This window comes from Crocodylus porosus, unplaced genomic scaffold (genome assembly GCF_001723895.1).
Source record: "Crocodylus porosus isolate Cpor-Errol unplaced genomic scaffold, CroPor_comp1, whole genome shotgun sequence".
Classification (NCBI taxonomy): Eukaryota; Metazoa; Chordata; order Crocodylia; family Crocodylidae; genus Crocodylus; species Crocodylus porosus.
The window spans coordinates 5659930-5686660 of NW_017728912.1; the positions used below are offsets into that span (position 1 = coordinate 5659930).

Consider the following 26731-nt stretch of genomic DNA (forward strand, 5'->3'; position numbering starts at 1 on the left):
GCAGCGTGCCGGAGCGGTTACTAAAGCAGTTGGCTGCGTTGCCGCTGGCGGTGAGTGCGAGTGGGTGGGGGGAGCGATCCCGGGATCGGGTTGGGAGGGTTGTGTCCCTGCGGCTGGGCCCCTGCCCCTGAGCCGCGTTTTGAAGAGACGGGCCGCTTGGCTGGGCTGGGAGGCTCCGCTTCCGTCCCTCGCACCGAGACCTCTCGGTCAGCCTTCTCCTGGCCGTCGCCGCCCAGTGGCATTATAGACCTGGGGCGCCTGAAGTCGGTTCCTTATTCCCGGTTCCTCTTTCAAAGCTAATCCCTACCCAATAAAAGTGTGTTATACCTGATTTTTTAATTAAATTTTCCACATTCCAAGCCAAATCAGCCAAAACAAAATCCAAATCCGAGAGTCAGTCCAGAACCATAAATGGTCCTGCTACCAGCAAACATCCTCCACCCCCACCAAGGGCTTCAGATGTTTCCAAAACTTTTGGCGAGCATCCTACTTGCCAGTGCAAGTCAGCTTGGGGTTCAGATCCCCCTGAGTTTTGCTTGCCTTCAGCCATAAGGCCACAGGAACAAGCTAGGGAGGAGGCTTCCCTTCCCATAAAGCTGTCATAAATCCAAGACCTTCCCACTCTAGCAGCTAAGCGGGAGTTTTACTATGCATTACTTTGGCAGGTACTATCTCCATGCCAGGAGAGCGGTTTTCCCTGGGAGCAACTTGGAGGACCACCTCAGTGGTCACAGTGTTTCCCTTGCCAGACAGGCATAGGGTTACGCTTCATCTGAGCCCACAAGAGGCTGAGATTACACATGCTAGAGAGAGAATTTCATTAGAGATGCATAAAAAAGGAACTGGGAATAAGAACTGAGGAAAAAGGACCCTTTACAGACCTGAAGCTCTCGTGGTATTTGCCAGGCAATTGACTCCAAGTGCATTGCAGAATTTCATCAAAACCTGCTGCCCCTTAATGATGCTGATGCTAATTGGCAGTAAGGAAAATTACTAGAAGAGATGATGATACTAGCCTCGCAAAGACAAAGTGCATGCATTGGAAAAATTATCCCTATAATAGATACATAAATACAATAGAGCCGTGTACTCAAAGGTGGGTTCGCTGGCCTTTGTGAAGATGGGACCAGGGAAAAGACTGTGGCTGGGATGACCCTGCGGCTGCTTCCCTGCCCCTTCATGTTTCACTGGGCAGTGCCCACTGGCTCCTTGGGCTGGTTGGAGGCCCCAGGGGTACTGTCTGCCATACTCTGGTCCATGTGCCCCTGGGTGCACTCGTTCTGAACCTGTGATCGTTACTCCCATGCCTGTTTTGTATTTTCTTTGTCCCAGGACTTTAGGTGATGCATACGTAATAGCTCTTTGGGTGCAAGGCCCATGTTCCCGATATGGATCAAATAAGCCTGGTCAACCTCCTCCTGGCTCTGGCCAGGCTGGCCACCTACAAGACCAGGAAGGAGGATCTGGCTGGGTGGGACCTGGCTGAGCTGCCACCCTCTAACTCGTCTGCTTGTGTCTCCAGGCAGAGTTTTGCTGCTTGGTGTCCGCAGGCTCCCTTGACTCATACAGGGGGCAGTGGGCACTGGCTAGCATGCTTTGCTCAGTGTCCTCTTCTGGATCCCTTGTTTCAAACCTGTAACCCTCGCTCCGTTTCGTGGTTTCTTTTTTTTATTTGACTCAAGGAATCAGTTGTTCCATTCTCAGTGTCATTCTTTTTTAAAGGGGAGGCTTAGTTGTCTATGATAGGCCTAAGCCTACATTTCTGAATGTATCAAATTGGCCCTGATTAGGCCCCGCATATCCCATCCAACGCACAGGGCTATGCTCTAGAGAGAGCAAGAATTATTTCCTCACAGAGTTGGACTTCTTGGCTGCCCCCTTCTCAGTGCTGTGGCTGGGTCACTGCTTCTACTTCCTGCCTATTCTTGCCCTCCATCCTGGGAGCAAGCTCTGAAGACAGGCTTGACTTGGAAGCCCTGCTTCCCTCTTTAATGCTTCCTCTGAAGGTTCAAAATAAGCCCTCCCTTTCTTTTTATTTTTCTTTCCAGTGTTTTACCTTACCTTTATCTTACCAGGCCAACAAGGGGCTTTAACTGTATGTTGAGGGCACAGTTAGACTGCAACAGCATGAGGAAGGTGAAGAAGTGCCATTGCACAGTACAGAACCCAGAGGGTTTTTACTCAAGTGGCTTTGCCCCCAGCTTAATTTGAAGAGTGAGAATTGGTATCATTGCTCTGATTTTTATGGTATTTATTTGTGACGGCTGGCAGAGTTGACTGGAGACCACAAAAGCTGAGGCCTCTCCAAACAAATCCCTTCCTTGGAGCCCTGCTATACCTTCAAATTAAAGTTGGATAGAAACTGGTGTAGAGTGGTTACATGTTTTCAAGCACTGGCTTGATAGCTGGTTGGCTGTCTTTATAGCTGTCCAGTCATTTTTATCATGTGATAATCACTTTGCATGTATGACCAATCTATATGTATTTTGCGATTCACCAGTTAATTGTGTAATATACATGTGTAATATCTCTTCTCGGCCTCTTGAAGGCTCAGATCGAGCGAAAACATTTATTCTTCAATATATGTAATATACATGGCCCTACCCTGCCTTCCACCTAACTTCAAACTAACAGTGTCTCTCTAGCACATAATGTTAGCCCCATTTTATTCTCATTCCCAGTGAGCAGCTGTGAATTCTAATTGAATCAAGCAGCGCAACAAATGAATCAGGGTTGCAGAGGTAAGGACAAGCTTCAAAGCTGTATGTGGGTGACACTAGCCAGTAACTTGTTCAGCTCCTTATTACAATGCAGTGGGAAATGGTGGAGGCGAGTCTAGTTTTCTTATAGTTGCCTACTGTTTTTCAAGCCACCTTAAGCACCAGAGCAGTTGTTTGTTGCATGTCGGGAACTATGCATATGAGCTCTCTGACTCTCGTATTCTCCTTGAAATTATTTTCCAATACAACTGGTGAATTCTTTCTATTCAAAAATGCAGCTCACACTGAGCATTTTTAGTTTTCCATGTATAATTCACAAACCCTCATCTTCACAAAGGCAAATGAACCCAGCCCTGTGAACACAGAGCTCTACTATATTTATATATCCATTATAGGGATATTTTTTACAATGCATGCATTTTGTCTTTGCAAGGCTAATATTGTGATCTCTTCTAATAATCTGCCTTACTACAAAGTAACATCAGCATCATTTCTAAGAGATAGCAAGTTTTGTTGAAATTCTGAAATGAACCTAGTAAAATATTGATACAGCATCTGGTCTGTATGGCTACCCAGGGCTATATGGCTTCTGTAAACAGGGAAATAACTTGTAAGTGGACATAGGAGCTGGGCTTAATCCAGGTGCTATTACTTGTGGGAAACTGCCAGCATGGCAAAGTATGATGGTCAAGACTGATCTCTATATATATTTATTTTGGTAGAAGTTCTCTAATGGTTATAATTGGTAGTGATTTCATACAGTTTTTAAAAAGATTAAGTAGTTGGAGCAAATGACATCAAGAGACAGGTTGCTCTGTCACTTTTTAGATAGAATTGAAAAAAACAGCTCCTGTATAATGGCAGAATCCTTCCATAGTAGACTTTTCAACTGCACCATCTTGTATTAAACAAACCCAGTTTTGTCTCTTGACTTATTTAAATTATAATGTATGAATCGTGCCATTTAATTTTTTATTTAATGCAGAATATTTTGGTCGAGGTCTCACAAACATAGTATGCAAGTGCAAAATAAACTCTTTTTTTTTGTTTGAACTCTGTCAACTTGAAGTGTAAGTTTTTGAGTTACTTAATCTGTCAAGGGGGTTGGAGTATTGTAGCTGTGTTGGTCCAGGAAATATGATAGAAACAATGTGGGGGCAGTTATTGAACTAACTGTATAGTTAAGCGGGATGTTACCAGGTACAGTCTCAGTTCAGCAGAAGCCATAGTATTATCTGGTATATAGGTTAGACTATCTGCTGCTTTCCCTAGACTGGGGAAGAGCATTTTGTGTCTGAAATCTCGCTCAAGTAACAGTTGATATGCAGAGCAGTAGCTGTCCCTTCCCTTTTAAAATGGTTAAAATCATGTTCTATTAGTCTAATCCGTGTAGATGTGCTATCTTAACCAGGACATCCATCTAACAGAGCTAACTGCATAGTTAAATTCCTTCTGTCTAGATGGTTTAGCATAGTTCTTGAGTTGCTGCATATACATATGTTGCATCCTTTCTTTTACTTGCATTATGTAGAACAAAGGTGATCAACTTTTGGGCCCCTTGGGTCTGAGTTGTACAGGGCCAGTCCATAGACTTGGATCAGGTCCTGCCTCTGCATGCCTGGATCAGGTTCCATACAGCCATGGCTGGTCATTATATGTCTGGAATTGGCCCCATGCCACCTCTGCCCAACCCCGTGCACCAAGAGCAGAGTCAATGCACCAGAAGTGGGCCCTGGGTTCCTAGATTGGGCCCCTCAACAACTTTACCCCAGCTGAGCACCAGGATTGGGTACTGCACTCCCGGATCAGGCCCCATCCTGGCCCTGCACACCCAGTCTAGCACACAGGGCCACACACTCTAACCTCCAGGGTTCCCTCCAGCTCTAAAAATTTGGCAGCAGGCCACTGCCCCTTACCACTGATTTTTGGATCTATGGGGAGCCCTGAAGGTCAGATGACATTGGGCACCCCAGTCTAGACTCAGGTACCTGCTTTTATAATGCATATGGGCAATGTGAGACGTGCAGTTCATTTATAGCCACTTATAACCATTAGAAATTGTGAATTAAATAGATGACTACTACTTTTATAAATAAGCACACAGATATGCTTTCAAACTGCTACAGTAAATTTCCCAGGCATAAGCCAGATAAATATTTCTGCAGGATTAGTCTGTTTAACTTGGATATTGTTTTTTCCCAGATCAGAGACTAACTATAAGATTTGAACAGTACCAAATAGAGCATCCTTTTGACAGCTACATCTGTACAGATAGGTTACAGTAGTAATTTTTACATTGATGTCAGTGGCCAGCATAGTTGTAAAATGGGAGTTCACTAGTGTAATTTAGCTTAATTTTGGGGCAGCCACCGCTGTGGGTAGTCCCATTTACTTCTGCTATTACTGTTTAGGGAACCTGTGAACACCTGAGGAAGATTAGTTTCTGCTCTGCTTCAACTTAGCAAATGTCTGGGTGGTAGCACAGGCATTAAAATTGTGTGTTTGCAGATGTAGGAAGATGACAGCTCCTAGTTTAGCTATCAAGTTGCAAAGGTACTCATTTTACAAACATAAGAGCTAAAATGTTGTGATTTTTGTTTGCATACAAAAGCCATAAAACCTATGGAATTAGATTGTATATGCCCTGGAAACAGTTGGACTTTTTTTTTTCAAGCCCTGTTATTAATATAAGCGAAAACAGTTATACATGGAGAATGAAGACTTAAGGCAACTTTACACTTTTGAACCTTAAAAAAATCCAGTAGTTATTAAATTAGTTGATACCACCTATTGCTTCACTTTCTGTGAAGTGCGTATTCACCTTGCTCGTGGTGAGAGAGTGGGTTTGCTGCATTTAAATCATTCATAACTCCTCCTCATATAACTATTAAAACATACAAGCTGCTGCCCCTTTGAAACAATCTCCTTTTGAAAGGGCTCCGAGTGTTAATGTGGCCAAATGTTAAAAAAGAATATAGGATTTGTGTGTCATCTTGCAAGTTTTTAGAAAGAAGCTTGGACTTCTGTTCTTTGACGTGACACTTCTGTATAGTTGTGAATGTCATAACATACCCAGGAGAATTCAGTGCTATCCTTTCAAATTGAAAGAGTTCATTGTGAATATTTATTTAAAACTGAATGTGCAGGTTGTGGTTTATATTATCAGTACAAATGGAGCAGAACCAGACTCCTTCAGTATATAAGCTGAACATCAACATTTTTTCAGTGATGCACAGCAGTGTTAATGTGTGAACTGTTATTACAGAAAAGTGCTCTTGGAGTTAACGACGTGATGGAATCTCAGGGGTCAGACCAAAGGTAATCATGAATCCAGATTTTTTTAAAGTTGTACAATGTTTTATAATAGTATTTAAATCAAACTTTACACTCTGAATGGTGTTATCGATGGCCATTTTCAGAGCATAATTTATGGCTTTACAATTCAAAGTTTCACAAACAAGAGTAAAGTTTTAGCCTAGATTTTTAGAGTGAACAAGTAGAGTAAAATTCACAAGTGTGTTGAAACCAGAAATGGTTTCTTGGCTATTGTGTTAATCATTCAGAAGATTAACCTGAATGAATAAGACTTCTGCTGGTAATTTGTAAGTGGAATGGATAAAAGAAGAGAACTTCCCCTTTGAAAGAATTATACAAAGCAGGCCAGGAAAAAAGTTCTTGCAGTTAATGGAAACAGAGAATGCTCATATGCACCAATTTTTGAACTGTTCATTAAGTGACTGACCAACTGTGAATAAGGAAAGTAGTAGAAACAATTACTCTACTTACTCATGGAGGTCAGTCTTATGTTTAAACATTCTCTTTTGAGTTCTAAATACTTCCCAGCTCTGCCATCAGCATCCTATGTGATGCTGAGCAAACTGTTTAATAGCCAGTGATCCCTTATTCTCCAGTGAGGGGCACAACAGTCAGCCACTCTCTCACGTTATCTATCTTTCCCAGCAGTCTCAAACTTATTCTGTACTCAGGGTCTTTTACAACTCAGATAACTATAGTCTCCCAGTTTTGACCCATCTGCTCAGCTTCAGGAGCTGTCCAGCACACTGCTCTAGCTTCTTTGGTGGCTAAGCTGTAATGGACTGGTCTCTTTCTGGCTCTCCTTATATATGACCTAAAGGGAAATTCATCTACCCAGTGCTACCCAACATCTTAGCAACTGGGAAAAATCAGGAAGTTTGGGATGGGATTCCATTATAATCCCATACTTTTTTACTGTAATGTAGGGAGGCTAATCATAGTCTTACTGCAGGAAGGGATCGTAAAAGATTCTCTCACCCAACAGCATAGGCATTCTGGACCCTAGCCCATGTTTTGCTGCAAATTTTAAGTTGATTTTTTGGAGAATAACTGATCCCCTTTCTTTTCATACCACCTTCTTATGTATTAAAAGACTGTTGCCTTGACCTAATATTTTATGCTTTGTTTTGACACCTTCAGTCTTCTCTTTTCTACACTTAAACTAAGTTATTTCAGACCTTTAACGTGGGTCACGTTTTCTAAACCTCCTATTATTCTTGTTGCTCTCTTCTGAACCGCCTCCGGTATGTCTACATTTTAAAGTCTGGTCTTCCAAATTTGAGATACCCTTTCAACCAAGGTCTCTCCGACATGAAGTAGAGCAGAATAGTTGCCTTATTTGTCTTATATTACATTACAAACTCACATAAATGGATCCAAGGATGAGTTTTACTCTTTTTGCAGCAGCATCACATCATGTTTGACTTCTGCTTTTTGACATGTAGGACTTTGCACTTCCTTTAACTGAATTTCATCTTGTTGATTTTAATTCATTTCTCCAATTTATCAAGATTGTTTTCAGTCCCAATCTTGTACTCCAGAGTGCTTGCAACCTTTCCCAACTTCTTGTTATTTGCAGATAGTAAGAACATGTGCTTTTAATAGCCATAGTCCATGATGTAAAGGAGAACACTGAACAAGTGACCCACTTAAGTTGCCTTTCAAGTAGAGGTGCACCAATATTAGTCCATAGTGTTTCACAGTGGTCACAAATCAGTCAGTCTTGATCAATCGATAGATCTCAGAGCCTCTTAGAGTCAATCTGAGGCTGGGGTGGGGGGCTGAGTGTGCGTGCATGCATGCATACATACATGTGCCCCACCCAACAGGTCGGTCCATGGGGGAGGGAAGGGGCAGAGGCCAGATCAAGACCCCTGCAGGGAGGGACAGAGTGCCACAGAGGCAGGAGCAGGGGTAAGTTGAGTGGGGCCCTAGCCAGGTAGGTGGCGGGAGGATCAAGCCTGGGCACCTCATCCACGGACATGGGGGGTCTCCCACCGCTGCACACCCCAACAGAGGACCAGGGGGGCACATGCCCCCCCATCTGTGCACAGCAGAGGCAGCTGTTGCAGGCTAGGCATCCCAAGCCCCACTGCAGCCCGCCCAGGAGTGGCTCAATGCCATGTGCATCCAGCTGCTGGGCGGGTAGGGAACAAGGCTCAGCCCAGCGGTGGGACATGCAACATTGTGCCCCAAGGCCCACTGCAGCCCGAAGCCCAGCCCGCAGTGGCAGCTGCCTCCGCTGTGCACAGATGGGGAGGCACATGCTCCCCCCGACAAATGCCAGGCAGTGTAGGCAGCTGCAGCAGCTGAGAGAGGGAGGGAATAGGGCTAGAGCAGAGACAGGTTCTGCATAGCTGCTTGTGGGATGGAGCCATAAGCTGCTTACCTGGAGGTTGCAGGGAGGCAGGGCATGCACCCTAGGAGGGCACAGGAATCATGCACCCCTGGATCAGCACGCTAGCTGGGCCAGCTGCTGCTGCACACTAAGTCTGGGGTGAGCTGGGCAGTGCTAGGAGCAGGGTTACGTGAGGGGGCTGCAGGCACCTGAAAATTTGCCATAGCTCCCCCTTCCCAGCGCTGCTGCTGCCTGGGGCCTGACCACAGCACAGTGTAGCCCAGCATGGTGCTGCCTTCCCCCAGGGATCTGCCCCTGCCTCACATCACCTTGGGGGCCTTGATCTTCTCCGCCCCCCCTCCCTTTCCCACACTCCTTCTAACCCCCTTCCCCCCCAGATATACCAGCAGGAGGCTTCTTTCCAAGCTGCTGCACTGCATATCGGATCCTTATCAGCCACTATACCTAGTTAATAGTTGGCCATCAGTATCAGCCAAAAATTTTTATCTGTGCACCCCTATTTTCAAGTTTGATAGTGAATCATTGATAACAGTTCTTTGACAACAGTATTCCACTAATTTTTGTACCCATGCAAAACATGTAAACTATTTCCTTGGTTTTGTTCTGTGAGTATCTGATGAAAGAGTGCCAAAAGCCTTATTAAAGTCAAGGAATAATCACATGAACTGCTTTACCCTTGTGCACTAGGCTACCTAACATTCTATACAAGTAAGATAGATTTGTCTGTTATGCTTGATTTTTAAGAAGCCTATGCTGGATGCTTTTACCACCTAATTGTGCTTTAGGTACTTACAAATGCATTGTGCGGTTGTTGGTGGGGGGGGTTTGTTTGCTTGTTATGTTTTTTTATTCCAGACTCTTTCCAGGGATTGAAGTTAGGCTGACTAGTATATCATTCCCTGGGTTCTCCTTTTTTAATAATATTTGTTATCTAGTTACCTGGTAAACTCTTACAGTATGTACCATGTCTTACTGTTCAAATACTTGGTAAGTGGCACCATGATTGCCCCCATCCTCATTTGTGGAAGAGCCCCTAGATCTTATTTTGTAATATTTTAAGCTGTATAAAGAGAAAAAGGGATCAAATAAATATTAAGGGAAAAATAGAAATCTGTAGAGATGAACATGTGGACAATGAGTCAAATTCACAGATGACTTAAAATATTAATGCAGACTAGTCAGGAAGCAAAAATATGAACAACTAATGATGGGCAGTAGAAAGATGTGCATTAGGAAAAGCAGCTACAAGGAGGAAAAAAAGGTGTACCCTCCTGTTGTTTTATGTCCTTTTAATTGCCTTTCATGGGTTAATTCTTACCTCTATGAAAAAGGCAGACCTCAGGTTCTACGTTGAAGTTTAATATTTTGATGTATATAATATTAATGTTTCACTGGCATCAATTTTGTATTTCAAATATCCAGTTTTGATATGGCAGAAAAAGATTAAGAGTTTTGCAAGTGACTTTACTAATTTTAAGGCATACTTATGAAGCTAATAAAATAATTAATTTGATTTTGATAACGTTATGGTTTCATTAGGAAGCAAGAAGGAAGATATGTGAACTGTGTTTTTTCTCAAGTATAAAATCAAGACATTCTGTAGGAATCATGTAATTATCAGAACACTGTCAGCATCCATAATTGTACATCTTACACAGTTTTCCACTTTTAGCTTGTCTCCTCTAGTTGCTGAACATGATAAACATCTGGACGAAATGAGTGAACAGTTGCAATTCTATCAGGTATGAATCTTGCTCATATTTTAGATTGCTTATCTCTTTTCTAACAAATACAAATCAGAAAATATCTAGCTGTATGAACAGATTTGCATCTTGGACTTAATGCTGGCTTAATTGTAAAGTAAATACTTTCAGTTCTAGTAATTCAAGGAACTGCATCAATAGAAACTGAGCTGATAGTTAGCATCTTGCACAGCAAGACCCTAATGCTCGAAGGAAAAAAAAAAGAAAAAGTTTGCCTAGTCAAACACCAAGGCTTGCCATACTTTTTACATTATTATTTTGAAAGTATAACAAAAACTGGCTTGTAGGGGGGTTTTTCCCCTGTACTGAATACCTATACTACCAGCTTTCCAAAAAAAATGTATTTTGGTGCAAGATGGCTGTTATTGTTGGTAATACTTTATTCCTTTAGTACCAATATCCTAGACCATGAGATTTAGTCAGTGAAGGAAACAATATTGCTTTTTCAAAGACTTACCAGGATGCTGCTTTTTCTGAAGAGTGGAATAGACCATTTTATGAAAAGAAATTGAGTATGTCCTAACTGGCTTATATACACACTAGAAACTGACATTACGAAACTAAACATGCTCAGTCTTGCCTCTTAACATCCTAATGTGGTTACAAGCAGGGGTGCACCAATAGGGATTTTTGAGGCTGATGCTGATGTTTAAGGAGGCATATCTGCCAATACCAATCCAATACCAGATACATTGCTTACAGCAGGTAAGTCTGGTGTGGTAGGAGGAGAAGGGGAAGGGAAAGCGCGGAGCAGGTCAAGGCCCCACTATGAGGGACCGAGGCAGGGGCAGGCACTGCCCAGTCAGGGTGGGTGGGCTAAGGATAAAGCCACAGCTAGTCTGGGGGGCATGGGATGGAGCAAGGCTCATCCAGGGGGCACAGGGGGAGGGAGAAGCAGAGGTGGCTCCCACCATCATGCACGACTGGTCTGGCAGCTCCCACCACTGTTGCTGTCACTCATTTAGGAGGGGTGGGGGGTATATACCCCCAGATCTGCACTGGGCAGGGCAGGCTGGGGCCAGGGCTGTTTCCCATGGAGCCTGAGCCACCCAGGCAGGGCATGGGATGGGTGGCAGTGCTGCCCGGAGCAGGGGAGCTATGAGGGGCTATAGCTAATTTCAGGGTGGCTGCAGCCCCCACTATAGCCCCCTTCCAGTGGCACTGTCCCCTGACGAGCCCAGGCTCCTCTGGGAACTGCCCTAGCCTCAGTGTGTCCCACGCAGATCTGGGGCCTGTTCCCAGCAGAGCCTGAGTTGCAGCCACCCCAAAGTTTGGGGTAGCCCCCCTCAACCCTCCTGCTTCCAGCAGCACCACTGCCTGCCCTGCGCCCCTCCCAGCCCAGATCTGGGGGCACATGCACCCCCCGCTCCCGTGTAAATGATAGCAGTAGTAGTGGGAGCCCCTCCCCTCCCCTCCCCCATATAAGCCCTGCTCCATTCCAAACCCCTAGACAAGCTGAGGCTTCATCCCCGCCCTCCGTGCTTGCCTCTGCCCCACCTCTGCTCCCTCCCGCACAGCAGGGTCTTGATCTGTGTCCCCCACCCCCTTCCCTTCCCTTCCCCAACTTACCAGTTGCAATCTGTGTCTTCACTGCCTACATGCTGCACTGCAGCTGCATTTCATCAGCCCAATTATGGGCCACCTAAGGCTGATACAGATAATTTTCTTTATAATCTGTACAATCCAATAATCAGACTGGTGTATCGATGTACCTCTAATTACAAGTTCTTTTCTGAGGTGAAATGAGTATTAGTGGTGAAGGAGATTTGATGGGAACACAGATTAAATTAACTTCTTAATTTCAGTTATTGGTCAGAGAGAGAGGCAACAGTGAGTATTATTCACTAATTACTACTTAATTTCACATCCCAATATTCATCTTGAGGGAGAAAAGAAAAAGTTCCTTCACCTTCCACTGCATTTCCTGGTGGTGGAGAGGCAGAAAGTTAGCAGCAGCATGTCCAAACTCTTCCAGATCTCCTCTTCGTACATCATATCTCCACCCATCCCCCTCCCAATGAGGCATTTAAGTGGAAAATTGGTTATGCAAATGGATGGATATAAACCTGAGGGGAAATGTTGCTGAAGCATATCTGGCCTTTTTGTTGGCTCTCTCAGCCAGACAGTCTACACATGTTGACTCAGTTTGCCTAGTTCAGATAATTGTAGAAGTGGTCTGCTCTTCCTGATGCTTCAGTCCTTTAGGTAATAATTTATGACCAAACAAAAACAGTTTAAAGAAAAAGTGCTCTTATTTCCTAGAGTTTCAAAAATTAAGAAATTTCTCTTAAAATTAGAAACATTATTTTTTTCTGCACCTATTTAAGGCAGAAAGTTATATTGGATGACTGCAATTAGTAAGAACTATGTAAAATTACAAAACTCAATCTAAATGACAACTTTACTATTAGAGTTCATTCACCTAAGATTTTGCAAACCATATAAATATTTATTGTGCAGTTTTCATAGACATGAATGGAATGATTTTAATATATTTGAATACTGTCTACAAATTATCTGGACTTAAGTTGCATCTTGTGAATTCTCTTGCAAAATAAATATTACATTATTTGTCCACCATGCTGCATTGTCTATTTTTATTAATGCGAGTCAGAAATAATTGGTGCTAAGCTTTAGGAAGTTCAGGGAGTGTTTTACAGCGTGCTTTCCAGTCTGTTACTTGACTGATTGGTAGCTCTGAGATTTACATATGAAAGCTCAGTCTCAAATTTTATTCTGTCAGGTACAGATGGGCGAGATGAGACTGAAGCTTGAACAAGTCATCAAGGAAAATGAAAGGTAGATTAATCATTACCATTTTTCCTGTTTCTGAAATCTAAAAAATAAATGTCTTTTTAGGGACCTGGAAATAAATTTCTGAACCTGTATATTGCGGGTGTGTAATATGAATTATGGCATCAAGGTTTTGAAATTTTAGCCAAGTGTACTTGTACCTGATTTTGTGTTTATATTGTTAAATGGGAAGCACAGTACTAAGTTTCAATGCTGTAAAAGCTTAATTATTTTATACGTTTTTATTTATATATTTCTGTATCTATAAACATATCCAGTGAGTAGGAGAGGGTTTCTTCTTCCCCTCTCCCTTCCCCCTCATCAAGTAATATTAAGGCCACAAAAATAAGTAATAAACTGCTTATACAATTGATACTTTCCAAAACATTGTACTGAAAAGATTATTTAGAGTAGAGTATTGATAAATTATCAGTTTTAAGAAGTTTAGAAAAATTCAGTTGTTGGAATTACGCAAGACTTAGGAATACTTTTTTCCTGCAGCTTTTAAGTAAAACCCATGCTTCCTCTTTTCTGCCTCACTTTTGAAAATGAAATTTTGAAACTTGGCAAGTAAAGAATGAAGGTTTATTTTGGATTATATTGTTACCAACTAAGTGAAATACGGTGAAACAGCTTGGCACCTACAGTTTTGGGGGAATCTAGTAAATCTCTGCCCCCCTTTTAATGTTAGTGTCTGCTTTTACCACGTTTCCTTGCGTTGTGCACTAAAGGTGAAAATCATTCCTTACTTTGTTTCCTTCCTGCCCCTCCCCTCAAGTTATTTTTGAAATGCATACCCACTTTAACGAAAATCAGTCAAGCGGTTCTTGCAGTCTAGCAAGGGAGAAAAAATTGTGTTTTCTACTGTTAAGTAGAATGTGAGATGTTTAGATATAGCATCGAGCTGGTGCTTGGTGGTTAAAGGGCTTTTCCTCTGGCACTGTATTTAGGAGTATGGGTAAACATGTATTTTAGCCACTTTAAAAAGCAGGTTGCTGCTTAGGAGCATGCCTTACCCATTATGCTGTAACTGTTACATCTGAATGATTATGTAGTGATGCAAGTTTAGACAATCTACCCAGTTTGAACATGAGTGAAGTAAAGATGTGAAAGGTTAGATTTATAGTAGTAATGCATTACCAGTTAACATTTTGCACAGGGCCCTGTTCAGGAGAGAAGGGAAGTGGCACAGTACCTCACAAACAGGGAGGTGGCAGGGAACTAGTACCCATAGATTACAAGATTAAAGAAAAACAGGTGGCCCAGTGACTCAGACAATTAACTGCTTGTTCACAGGTGCCAATAACCTGGCTGGAAGATAACAGGCTACTTAAACTTTAAGTCCAACTCCAACTCATGTTGTCTGCTCACTTCTTCCCAGTGAGCCAGTGGCTGCAGTGGGTTGAGAAAGCCCCTTGCCTGCTGCTGCTGTCCACAGCTTCACATGGGACGTGCTGTTTGGTGGGGCTTGCCGCCACTGCTTGCCCCCATCCAAGGCCCCTGGGACCTGCTCTCAGCACCAGCTGTGTCCAAGCAGGTCTGCATGCAGCCCCTTGTTCTCCATACAGCTCCAGGCAGGATCCCCCACTCCTCAGCAGCAGGTCAAGGCAGGCACTAGGGCTCTGACCTCCCCCGCCCAACCAGGATTAGACACATGTTAATTGGTTAACTGTTTAATATAATTAGAGGAGGCTTAACAATTTTTAAAACAAGATTTACATTCCCAGGGAGAAGCAGGGCTGGAGTTGGGGCAGTTTTGCTATTCTTGTGTCTCTGTAGGATCATGTAAACCTAATGGTTGCATTGTAACAGCATATCTTGTTATTAATTGTTGCACTCTACAATTTTCACACTTCTTTTTTAAACTTTTACCTCTTGATAGTCTTTGAAAGGCAAAAGCAAAAATAAATTTTCCTTGCTTCTTTCAATACACCATTGTATTCTAGATAAATTTAGAGTTGGTGTGTAGTCTGATTTAAGGTGACATAACTTGTATTTCACTTGTATCATTCACCTATACCTCATGTGCTTAAAGCAACAGTTCCTAGACTGTTTCTAGCTGTGACCCCACTTTTATTTACAATCTTTACTTCTGCTGGGTTTGTGAAACCAGATGCTACCACACAGCTCTGGAATGCTTACAAATGTTTGCCAAGTCTTGTTCTTTGGAGAGGGGAGGAAGGCAACAACAAGTGAACTGTCAATCTTATATATTCCATTTAGTTTTAGTGGCAAACTTGCAAAATTTTTCTAGTCTTGCAGGACCAATGAGTGGCAATTGACATGCTTCATACAATTGCTTTAATCAGATTTAACTACAGCTTTATTATTTATTTTGCTGTCTTGACTAAATATATTACTACAAGTTAATGGGCCTATTAAAACATTTCAGCTTTTTTTCTTGATGACTTAAAATGTGCAGAATTGAAAGAGTTTCCAAGTTTCTATCCAATAAAAAGCACCTAGCAACTTGAATACTAAATCTTTTCCTCAATCTCTGGCCAACTCAAAAATAACTAAATCATCATGTGTATCCTTTCACAGAAAGAAGTTTCAGAGGAAATAATCTTGAAGATGGTGTTTCATAATGAAAGCCTTCCTTAGACTCTTAACTACCACATTTGCATATCACATTAAATGTCAAAGAAAAACAAGAAGTAACTTATTTTTCTATTAAAGCAGCAGAGTACATACTATATCAATGCTTGCAATGCCATAGGCATTCTTTCTAGTCTTAGTATTTGAACCTCTGGGTGAAGTCAGTTTGAGTAGTATGAACTCACTTATTGCAAAAGAAAGAAGGAAGCAAGGTTGTTGCTTGCATCTGTTAGCTCTGTGAGAAAATTAAACAGTAATAACTTTCAGTGTATTTATAGACATTTTTGTACATGCTAAATTTTTATTTTTATTTCTGTAGTACTGCACTAAAGTTTACATTGTATTACAGGGCTTCTGCCTAAGTATGCCAGCAGCCTTTTGGTGTAGATGTATCATACCTTTTTTTGGGGGGGGACCAGAGTTAGACCAGCAACCCTGAACGGCAGAAATGCTGCCAGCAGAAGCTGATCTTTTGCCAATAGAGCTGCATCTCACCAGGCCTTTGTTGATGTAGATTTGTCAGTTATACGGGATAGGACCCCATATACCATAGACATAGTTGAACCTGCAAACGTTAATGCAGACAAAAGGCTAACAACTTAAAATAGAGCTTGACTGAAAATATTAGACTATTTCAGGTATAGTCAGTGTTTCACATCAGTAATACTTGTGCTGTTCCAAATGTCTTAAAAAACAAAACAAAAACAACACATAGTAAAAGTTTCTTTACATGTATTGTAGGCTGCATGAAGAACTGAAGGAAGCTGTTGAGAAACAGTTAGAAACCCTTCCTCCTAGTACTTTTCTGGGAAGCGATGTGTTTGCAGATGAAGACATAATAAGAAACCTCCAAGATCAGTTACATCTAGCCAATCAAGTGAGTAATGCTGCTGTATGTCTATCTTCAGCTTGTTCCTTGGCATGTCAGGGAAAATAATTTAATCCCTTGGTAAAGAAACTCTAATTATAATCTTTTTAGATTAAATATTTAGAAAAGTATTCCATTTTCTGTTCTGCTGATACTTCATATCTTGCTTGTGGTTCCAAGACTTGGAAGAGAATTCGTCATTGGAATGTTTCAAGAAAGTTTGCATTTTGTACCATAATTGCTAGATTGATTTATTCGTTTAATTGCCCAACTAAAAAGAAGAAATTGTCATGGGAGAATACAGAAGGCTTTTCTAACATCTTGTGATGAATATATTTCTAGACTTTGTATTGGCCGTCATTTTGGCATATAGCTCTGATCAAAACAACAGTAAAATGTAGAATAGGACCATTGAAGGTTCATATTAATTAATTTTAGGGTAGGAAAGGTGTATGCAGTTCTCTAATCCAAGACCATTACTGCAAGTACCTCCTCATGTCCATGCTTCTGTACTTGAGGGGCTATGTTCTCTTGTGTAGCTCTCATAATGATTTTGGGAGCTGATCCATATAACTAATAGCTGAATTTGGCAATTGAGTTAAATAACAATAGCCAACACGTATAGAAACTGAGTTGGACAGTCTTGGAGCTCTTTGGTGGAAGCAAGATATCATTTTCAATTAAGATAAACATGTCTTTTTGTAAGAATACACATGTATAATCTTCTCTATTTTTGTTCTTAAATGTCCTAGGAAAAAGAACAGGCACTAGAACTCTGGCAGGCAGTATCACAGGAACTAGATCAACTCCAGCAGCAGTACCAGGAATACATGACTGAAACCCACATTCACGTGGCTGAAAGGCAAAAGCAAAAAGTAATTTGCCTTGCATTTGTTTCTTTTGGTCCACCATTGTATCTGGGATAAATTCAGAGTGTAAAGTTTGATTTAAAGTAATATAATTTGTATTTCACTGCCATCATTCACCTATACCTTGTGCTTAGAAGAGTAGTTCCCAAACTATTTTTAGCTGTGACCCCAATTTGTTTGCAAGCTTCACTTCTGTTGGGTTTGTGACACCAGATGCTACTACACAATTCTGGCAGGCTTACAGTTCCACTCTTAACTGCCACAACCCCACTTGGGTTATGGCAGTTACATGCACTATAGTATAACTGAACAATAAATCCATTGACAATATGATGAGCTATGCATACCAAGTGTAGTTTTATATAGCAGTAAATTACAGTGAGGTAGAGTGAGAATGCCATTCAGTTTTTAGAAGGAATTGTAGAATGGTGCTGCGTAGAACCGTCTTTCCATAAATCATATCCCAGCAAAGTATGTAAGGAATAGAAGTCATTGTCTTTCCTCCTTCCCTCCCCCACTCCTTTTGTTTTTCATTTTCAAATAAGCTGTCCTATAGCTTCTTAGTCACAGGAGCCACAAGAGCCATAAGGAAGCATTCAAGAGTCCAGGGAATGGCCTAAATGCATATAGGGAGTTACAGAAAGGCTATATGTGCATAAGCAAGTCTATATTTTCTGCTTCTAACAAAAATAGTCTGCTAGAAGTCTGTAGCTGCTTAGAAGTAGTGTACCGGTATACATTAAGATTTTTACTGTATGCATGTATCCATTTAGGAGGCATGCGAGCAATTAGATTTTTGCCCTTAATGGTTATTATCAGTAGCTCACCTACGATTTTACTAGTTAAAGAGAGATTAAACATTGATTCCATAAAACAGAGACACACAATTTGTTGGAAATTATTTCAGTTGAACATAAATGTATCTATGATAATTAAAGATCTCTTAAAGATGACTGTTTCAAGCTCTCCTTTCTTTTTCAGGATCAGTTGACTGGCTTTCAACAACTAACTAAGCAACTTCATTTAGCCAATGAGAAAACAGAGTTGGTAAGCAGTACATCTGAACTGTTTTCAAAATACTAAATTGTTTAATGCTCTCGAGGTCTCTAATGGGGCAGAGGGAGCATAGACCAGACAAGGTAATTTTTCTGTGCATGGATAATACTCATTTATGTTTTCAAGCAATTAAAAAAAAAAAAGTGATTGGGCCTCCTTGCCAGTTATCTTGACTGGTTTATTACTCTTGAATCCAGCAGGCTTTGCTGTATTCAGGAATAACGTTCAAAGACTTGATTGTTTTTCTTCTTCCCATAGTTACTCCACTAGCCAGTAGCCCATGCCAAAAATTTCTTGATAGAGTTTATGTATATTATAGTTGTCATCTCATGTTTTCCTTCTGCAAGTACTTTATGAAAAGAGCAAAGGACTTGCTCTGTCTATTAAATAGAGAGAGAGAGAGGGGCAGGCTGGAATAAGATCACTTAAGCACCTAAGACCTCTTAGATTCTCCACAACATTTCGAGGTATTCTACAATTAGAGCTTTTAGGCCAGTTCTTCACCAAGCTTAAGTGTTTCATAGATCGACTAGTAACCACCTTGTGTTCATATTGTACAGTCCATCTCTGTAGGAGTTTCAGTGCCAGTTGTGTTGGCCAGTTTCATCATTTATCTGGGTGGTTTTTTGTATGTTGTTTTTTGCTTCAATTAGATTCAGTTCAAAAGTAACAAGATGTTTTAGTGCCTATATTTTTAGTATTTTATTGCAATGTATTTTTAGGAGCGCTTGATATTCAGTGGGTTAGTACTCAGCACTTCCTGAAAGTCACACCCCACTTCCAAGTATCTTGGATTGGACAATCACTAATAAGCTGTTTGAATATTGATAGTCTGATTCAACCTGATGGTTATCAATGGCATTTTTTCTTCAATCGCCAACATTTCTTATCAAAAGGTGTACACAATAAGAACTTAAAATTGAGGGGAAAAAAATGCATGACTAAGAAAAGCCAACAAAGAACAGAATGATAGAAAGATGGGGGAAGGAAGTGAAATAAGGGCGAAAAATAGTAGTTGTGGTAAATATCAGTATATTTTCCTACGGGGTAACAATAAAATTCTCAAAAATACTGAACAAAATTAATGGTGATTCCAGATTTGATCTCAGTATTGACAAATATTTTGTTAGTGTGATATCTTATTGAGTTTATTGGGCTGCTGCATAGGCAAAAGTGTCTATCTGCGTGGTAGTTTGCAGAACTGATCTTTCAAGACCTAACCCTATAAAGGCCATAATGTACCTGTGGGCTAGGTACAAACAATCAAAAAGCCCAAGGCTGAATTATTTCAGTCTTTGCAGGTTAGTTTAAACTATACAGATTAAAAGTTGAAGACAGAAGCAAACAGACATTTACCTTGGATTCAGGAAATGCAGCCACATGCCTGTAGTGGCTCAGGCCAGAAGCCAGGGGGTGCCAAAGCATGGCTCTGACTGTGTGTTCACTTCCCAGAGACCCAAGGGGCAGCAGGACAAGGATATGCAGTCAAGAATTACAGCAGCAGGACTCTGGAGGGTTGCTCATCACTTCCTTCTCCTGCTTCCAGGTGCCTCCGGGATTTATAGTCCACAGTTGCAGCCAGCAATAAGTTTGAGTTTGGGAAAGGATCTTTAACCCCACTCCCTGGCCCCAGACCCACCCAAGCTGCGGTTTGCCGGGGAGGGGGGGCAGGGAAGAAGAGAGAGAAAAGGGAAGATAGTTCCCTTCCCCCATAGACTAGTCTGCATCCCCAACTATGTTTGTGTCCCATCCTTGTCAGCCATCCCTCATTGCTCCAGCTAGGGAGCAGAGGGGTGGGGTCAGGCCTGCTCTGAAGTAGACAGTACAGCCCAGTCCAGGGCTGCAGAGCATGCTGGAAGACTGTGATTTAACTTGAACCAGGAAGGGGTCTGGGACAGAAGTTTCATAAACCAGTCTGACCCAAAATCAGTTGCATCTGATGCATTCAACTACGTTTACCTTAAACTAGTTACGGTGATTTTGAAACTGGTTTATATGCACTGAATATCAGTTCTGTTCCACGATTAGACCAGTTTCTGATCACTTAAAACCAATTTGTGTGTAACTTCTGTCCCTAGCCTTGCGTTCATTTCCTTTTGACAGCAGCAGAAGTTAGGTGGCAGATTCAGGGTATTCTGTAATGCTAATATTCATCATTTCACTCACAGATTATAAATTAAAAGCAGAATCTGGCTTTCTATGCAAATAAGCTTGACAATTCTTGTTAAATAGTCTTAAATGGTTTTAAACAGGAGTCATGTGAGAGTTGAATGTTTTGTAATACTCCAGAAGTTAACCAGTACAAATTATGGTTCGCTGAATAACCCCCAGCCTTTGCAACACATAGCTTAATTTGGCTAGAAAACCAAGTATAACTTAAGAAAACATATCAAAAAAAGAATTGAGAGGTATGAAAAAATACTGCTTTAATGAATTCCATTTTTAGTATGTTGCCTAATCAAATAGGATGCGTGAGAAAGAACTTGTGCAATAAAAAGTAAACCCCAATAGAATAAAAGTATAAATACATTCTATTATAATAAAAGTCTTAGTCTGTCTGTCCATAATGCTTTTTTCACACTCTGATTGGTTGTCCAAAACAATCAAATGCAGTGCAAGTGTTCAAACAGGAACTGGCAGCCAAGCTGCCATGACAGTGGCAACTGAGTGTGGGGGAGGCCACTGGAGCTGGCCTCACCCTCTGCAGCATGAGGTGACAGTGGCAACTGATATGGAGCAGAGGGCCCAGCTCCAGCCCCAAGTGGCAGGGTGGGGCACCAGCCATGGCCCCGGCCCCAACCTGAAGCGGTAGGGCAGGGGGGACCCGGACCTGGCTCAAAGTGGCAGTGGGCAGCGGGTAGTGGCCTCCCGTCATTCTTGATGGGCAATTTGCTAGCACATGATAATGAATTTGTATGCAGTTGTTAGTAGTGTGCATAAGGAACTCTCTTTTAACCTAGTGTCCAAAAGTAGTACTTGTTACTTAGAGCATACAAGTGGTCTTCAGCAGGAAGAATGAATTACAGATCTTTCCCCATTTTGCAGGCTAACCAGCAGTTCCTGAAAACAGTAACAGAACAGAATGTGGAACTAGAACACCTACGCAAACAACTGAGGTATAAACCAGAGGTATTTCTAAATCTATCCAAGCATTTGGGTATCAGTATTCCTGCTTGATACGTTGCTGACCTTTGTTAACCTTGTTTATACTGCAGAACTCAATTCTCTCTCTCTAGAAGTCATTAGAGACCGTTTGGCTACAGATAGACTAGGACAAACCCTAGTTTTCAACTAACAAATCGTTTAGTCCTCAATAAATATATTAACTAGATATTATTTTCTATATAACAAGTTATTCATAACAGAAAATTTTAGATTCTAGAAAAAATGATGGGATAAATGCATTTGTACATCTGAAGTCCTTTCCTCTTCCAGTGATGAGTACTCAGCTCTCCCCACGCACTTGATCTGGGAGACTATTCAACACTTTAAACAGGACTGAGTCCAAAGAGACTTTTATTATTAGTATAAATATGTGGACAAAAACTCAACTGCATTCATGTCCTCCTGACCTGCAATTCATTAAAGTCATGAAGTATAAGCGTTTAAAACACCTAAAACAATTTTTTATGTAGTAAATAGAATTCTTGTACATTTCTTGTATATCACACACTGACAAATTATACTGAGTTTGAAGAGTAAAGAAGTATTATGTTCCTTAAGTGTAACATCAAAAATGCTTAAATTAAGCTCAAACTTCAAGTATCTTGAAAAAAAATCAGTACTACTAAATCCAAAGCATTGGTTTTTGGGAATGAAAGGAAGAAAAGAGCATGGTTTTTGCAAAAAATAAGCAGCAGTGTCCTCATTAAAATAAATTCTGAGGTATTTAAATAAAAATCTGAGCTACAATAAGCACATTGAAAAATATAAGCATTAAAACAAAACAAGCCTCTGGGGAGAAAGAGGCGAGTTATCTTTTTACAATAAGACTGGTAGGAGGGCAGCACTAAAGATCTATAGCTCTAAGGTAAAGCCCATTTTATTGTATGGAACTATGGGATACTGACCCTGTAGTTCATTTTGAAATAGAATGAAATTTAATTACTTTTAAAGGTGTATATCTCTACCAGACTCTACAGTGGTGGGGGGGGGGAGAAGCATTTATGTAGTCCAAAACAGGGCTTCACAATGAGAGTGCTTTAGTTTATTTAAGAATTTTATTGGTTTAAAAAAAAAAAAAAAAAGTTAGAGTTTGTACCCGGTCAGACACCCTAAAGAGTTTATTTTAGAAGCCTCTTTTCCTTTTAATAAACCCTTATTTGTATAGTTAAATGCCATTTATACACTGCAGAGAAAGACTGGGAAGTGTGCTGACAGCTACTAAACCAATATTCCCCCATAGTTAAGGCAAGAGATAAAATTTAAGAATTAAAGATGCCAGCAAACAGACAACTATGCAGGCAATGGGATTCTCTAAAAATTTCCCTTTTTTAAATTAATAAAGCACCCCTTTGGCCAAGAAACCTATTTATGTATCTGAAGTAGAGAGCCACAAACAATGAGAGGCCATTATAAGGCTGCTGTTCACTCTAATGAGATCTTCAGTTGTCATGAGGCGGTAGTGATGGACCCCATATTCAGATAGGATGTGCTCTTGCAGGAGGAATGAGATGGATGACCTAGCTACATTTGTGGTCCCCTTTGTTCTTGGGGGGGGCGGGGCAGAGAGTAAGAAGGAAGTTGATCTCTCCATTAGTGGAAAATTAAGTACTAGGCTAATGAAGACAACATAACTATGACTCCTTTCTAACAACTTGCAGCCTGTCCTACACTACATTGGTATTGGTGTTACTTGTACAACAAATAAGGGCCAAAGTCAAATTGAATTCCATGTCTTTATTTTTTTTATTCTACTACTTTACGTTGCTTCGTTTTGTTTATTCATATGCATCTTTATACATTATAAAATGACTGTACTGCTCCTTAAAATTTGTAAAATACATAAAATTATTATACACTTTTACCAGTAACCACAAATCATGCAACTTTATTATTATACAATATAGTTTTATTGTTAATTCTACTGAATTGTTATTAGCAAAAGTTGCAAATAAACAACCACTACTGCATAAATTTAAGTGTCAGGCTTAAAAGTAGATGTTACAGATGTCTAGTGTATACATCTAGCTGTAAGCCAATATACTGTGGAAGTCCTTGGAAAAGTGGTCCTGGACTTGGGCTGAAAATTCTCTTGTGGAAATCTGAAGCTCTTCCTCAAATACTTACTAACATTCAGCATGCAGTTCTTGAAAATGTTTAGTCACCGTCTACACATTTTCACTGTAAAGGACTCAACTCTGTGGTTGCAGATGTAGAGGGCTCTGTTAAACATTACATAGAAATCATTCTTTAGGAAGTCTGGGATTTGTATTTAGAAGCTTCTCTCTCCCTAGGACTTTAGTGAAAAGGATTATTAATAAAGTAGGTATGTATAACTATATTGACACAAAATGACACAAGTGCTATTCATTAAGCTGTTTGATGGAAAAAAAACCTTAGAAGTCAAAATTGTTTTCTAAGAGGTCCCTCATTAATGTTGCAGATAAAATATTTGTAAATATACTCTCCAGTTCAAAGCATCAAGAGCTGGTGAAAATACACTCATGTTAATTTGAGGCAACACAACAGCATTAGTTTAGAGATGTAGTGTGAAATACTATGTGTTATCATCATTTTTCTTAATGTCAACATTTGACAAGAGTGTAACATATTTTGCATCCAACATGGATAAAGACTGTTTCTGGTTTGCTGTACAAATCACATCCACATTTTTTTTTAAGTGATTTCACACAAGTTTCGGCTAAAAGTCATCTGACAAAGCTGTCGGATTCATAGGTACATGACAACAGGTTGTTCAGATCCCAGGAGCAGCTGTGACACCCCCTGGTGGGCACATAATTCCTGCCCCTCCAACTCTAGGGGGCTGTCACCTGTTGCCTACCACACCTTTGATGTTATTGTTTGGAAAGGAGGGAGGCTGCCTGGGGAACCTAGAGCGAGCCTGTCATTGTTCAAGTCACAGCCTATGCTTTTTTTGCTTTGAGCCCCTCTAGCTCTAGTCTAGAGACTGTACCAAGCTTCAGGGTTCCCAGGTCCTCAGCTTACCCTCTTCGACTATCAGATCACCCTTCTTCGTTCTTGAGCCTCCCAACACTCTCTCTGTTTGGGCACCAAACCTTGCTTCTGCCTTACCTGGGCATTGGGCCCCCTGGCTCCCAAATTCTCAGTCCTGCCTTTCTCTGGCTCTTTACAACTGCAGGTGCTATGAGACTTCGTAACCCACCCTATAGGCCCCCCCCAAAGCACCAGGTAAAACTGGAATCAAAACACAAATAGAAGTCCTTCTGGCTCTAACAAAACTACTAGCCCAGTCCTTGCTCTGGATCTGTTGCTAGCATTCATTTCTCTAGCTGACTCAGGGCCTAATGTACTCACAGTCACCTTTGCAGAGCTCCTTCTTGCTTCATTCCCAGGGCCAGACTAGCTGGCCCGCCCCTGGGGCTGCCTTTTATTCCTCCCAGGGCCCTGCCCCCTCTTTCAGTCAGGTGAGTCTCCTGGGTTGCCTGCAGGTGCCTCCTAATTAATTTAATCAGCCAGTCTCTATGGCAACCTAGATGCAGCTCTGCCCTGCCTCCTGAGTAGGGATCTGCCTGGGCTCTTGCTCTCTTAAAGTGACAGAGCCCCCAGGTGCTCCATCACAGTACTAGGCACTGTTGATAGACTCATTGTTTTTTGTTGTGTTTGGGCAAGAATGGAAGCATGAATTTTCATAGTTGCATAGTTTGTAGGGTTGGAAGGGACCTGAGCAGATCATCAAGTCTGACCCCCTGCCATGGCAGGAAAGAGTACTGGGGGCGGTCGGAAAGGCCACGGCGGAGATGGAACTGGGACTAGTGACCCAAATCAAGGACAACAAGAAGTCCTTTTTTAAATACATAGGGGGTAAAAAGTTTTCTTATACCCAGAGGAACCATCCTGAAATTGCTCAGCAGTAGACTAATTTGCAGGCCAGGCAGTCATTTTGAGAGTATGATATAATCTATAAATGATCAAGTTCATAATTTACCTTCAATTTCCTTGCCTTACAGGGATGTGGCACAATTCTGTATTGTATACATGTAGGCAATGTACATATTAGGAGGGAAGCACCATACTGCCTCACATACATCAAGCCCCAGAATATAATACACATCAGAATGAAGAGAAAAATATCTTACCTTATAGTCAGTAACTGAGCAGCAGCAGTTAGAAAGCCAAGTCTGCTCAATGCTCTACTCCCTGAGAATTAATGTGGATTTTACTTTTGTTTTCACCTGATAAGTAGCAGAAACTGCTCTTACCATATTCCTTGCACATAATACACACTCTGTTCCAGCAGCTGGTTTTTCGGGGAAAGGCCTGTTTGTACACAAGAAAATATGGTACATTTTCTTATTCTAAAATGCTGCCTCATTTAGAAAGTAGCACACATGCCTTTAAATCCCATGAGGTTGTCTGTAAAAGCTGTGCAAAGCAGCTGTACTAAACTAGTATATATATGCTGTTTCTGATTAGATGCTGCTTTATGAATAGCAATAAGAAATGGTGGTTAATGGCATGACAGTTTGTCCTTCAAAGATTCATCCTGCATCGTATACTATAAAGTAGGCATAATCAAACTAAAAATATATATAGGAGAGCATGGGGGTCATGTGCCCCGCCCCCCACAGTTTTGTGTGTAGGGCAGGGGAATATATGGGCAGTCTACTGCAGGTCTCAGGGCTCCTCAGCCTACTGCCCTCCCAACCAGGGGCCTCCATAGTGCAGTGAGTGGGACCCACCGCAAGAGGGTGGAATGGGGCTGGGAGTCTGGGTGTCACTGCCGCTGAGAGCCCAGCACCAGCTATGCCATCATGGTGAGGCAGCCCTATCTGCCTGACAGTAGTGGGGGAGCAGAACATGCCACCACTGCCACCCCCACTACCAGGCAGGCAGGGGGCACCTTACTTTAGCAGTGTGGCTGGCATAAGGCTCCAGGCAGTGGTGGTGGCACTGAGCTTCCTCACCCCACTCTGCCTTCCTACGCTGAGTCCTGCCCGCTGTGCTGCGGAGGCCCCTGTAGGTAAGGCATCAGGGCAGGGACTCCTGAGCCCTGCAGTAGGCAGCCTCCGTCCCCCCTACATGGGCTCTACTTGGCTCCATTTCTGCTGTGCCAGCCACAAGAAAAGAGGGTGAAACTAGGCTCCATGATCCCCTCTAGCCACATGAGCCATTGGGTCCCATAGCCCTGGCAGCTGGGGGCCCCCTCCAGTAAAATAAAACGTTGTGTTCAGCTGATACCTATATAT

The 26731-nt window shown here is 41.6% G+C and overlaps 1 protein-coding gene across 1 annotated transcript in view; it reads left to right on the plus strand.

Annotated features, from left to right (window-relative positions):
• Positions 1–18: 18 nt before the first annotated feature.
• The window catches only part of SCLT1 (sodium channel and clathrin linker 1), an 83464-nt gene continuing 56751 nt past the window's right edge, over positions 19–26731 (plus strand). Inside the window, exons 1-8 of the mRNA XM_019533980.1 lie at positions 19–50; positions 5986–6038; positions 10067–10136; positions 12901–12956; positions 16290–16425; positions 17169–17291; positions 18267–18332; positions 21387–21457. Coding sequence (XP_019389525.1) covers positions 6013–6038; positions 10067–10136; positions 12901–12956; positions 16290–16425; positions 17169–17291; positions 18267–18332; positions 21387–21457 — 548 coding nt within the window. The 5' untranslated portion in view covers positions 19–50; positions 5986–6012. The remainder of the gene's footprint in view (positions 51–5985; positions 6039–10066; positions 10137–12900; positions 12957–16289; positions 16426–17168; positions 17292–18266; positions 18333–21386; positions 21458–26731) is intronic.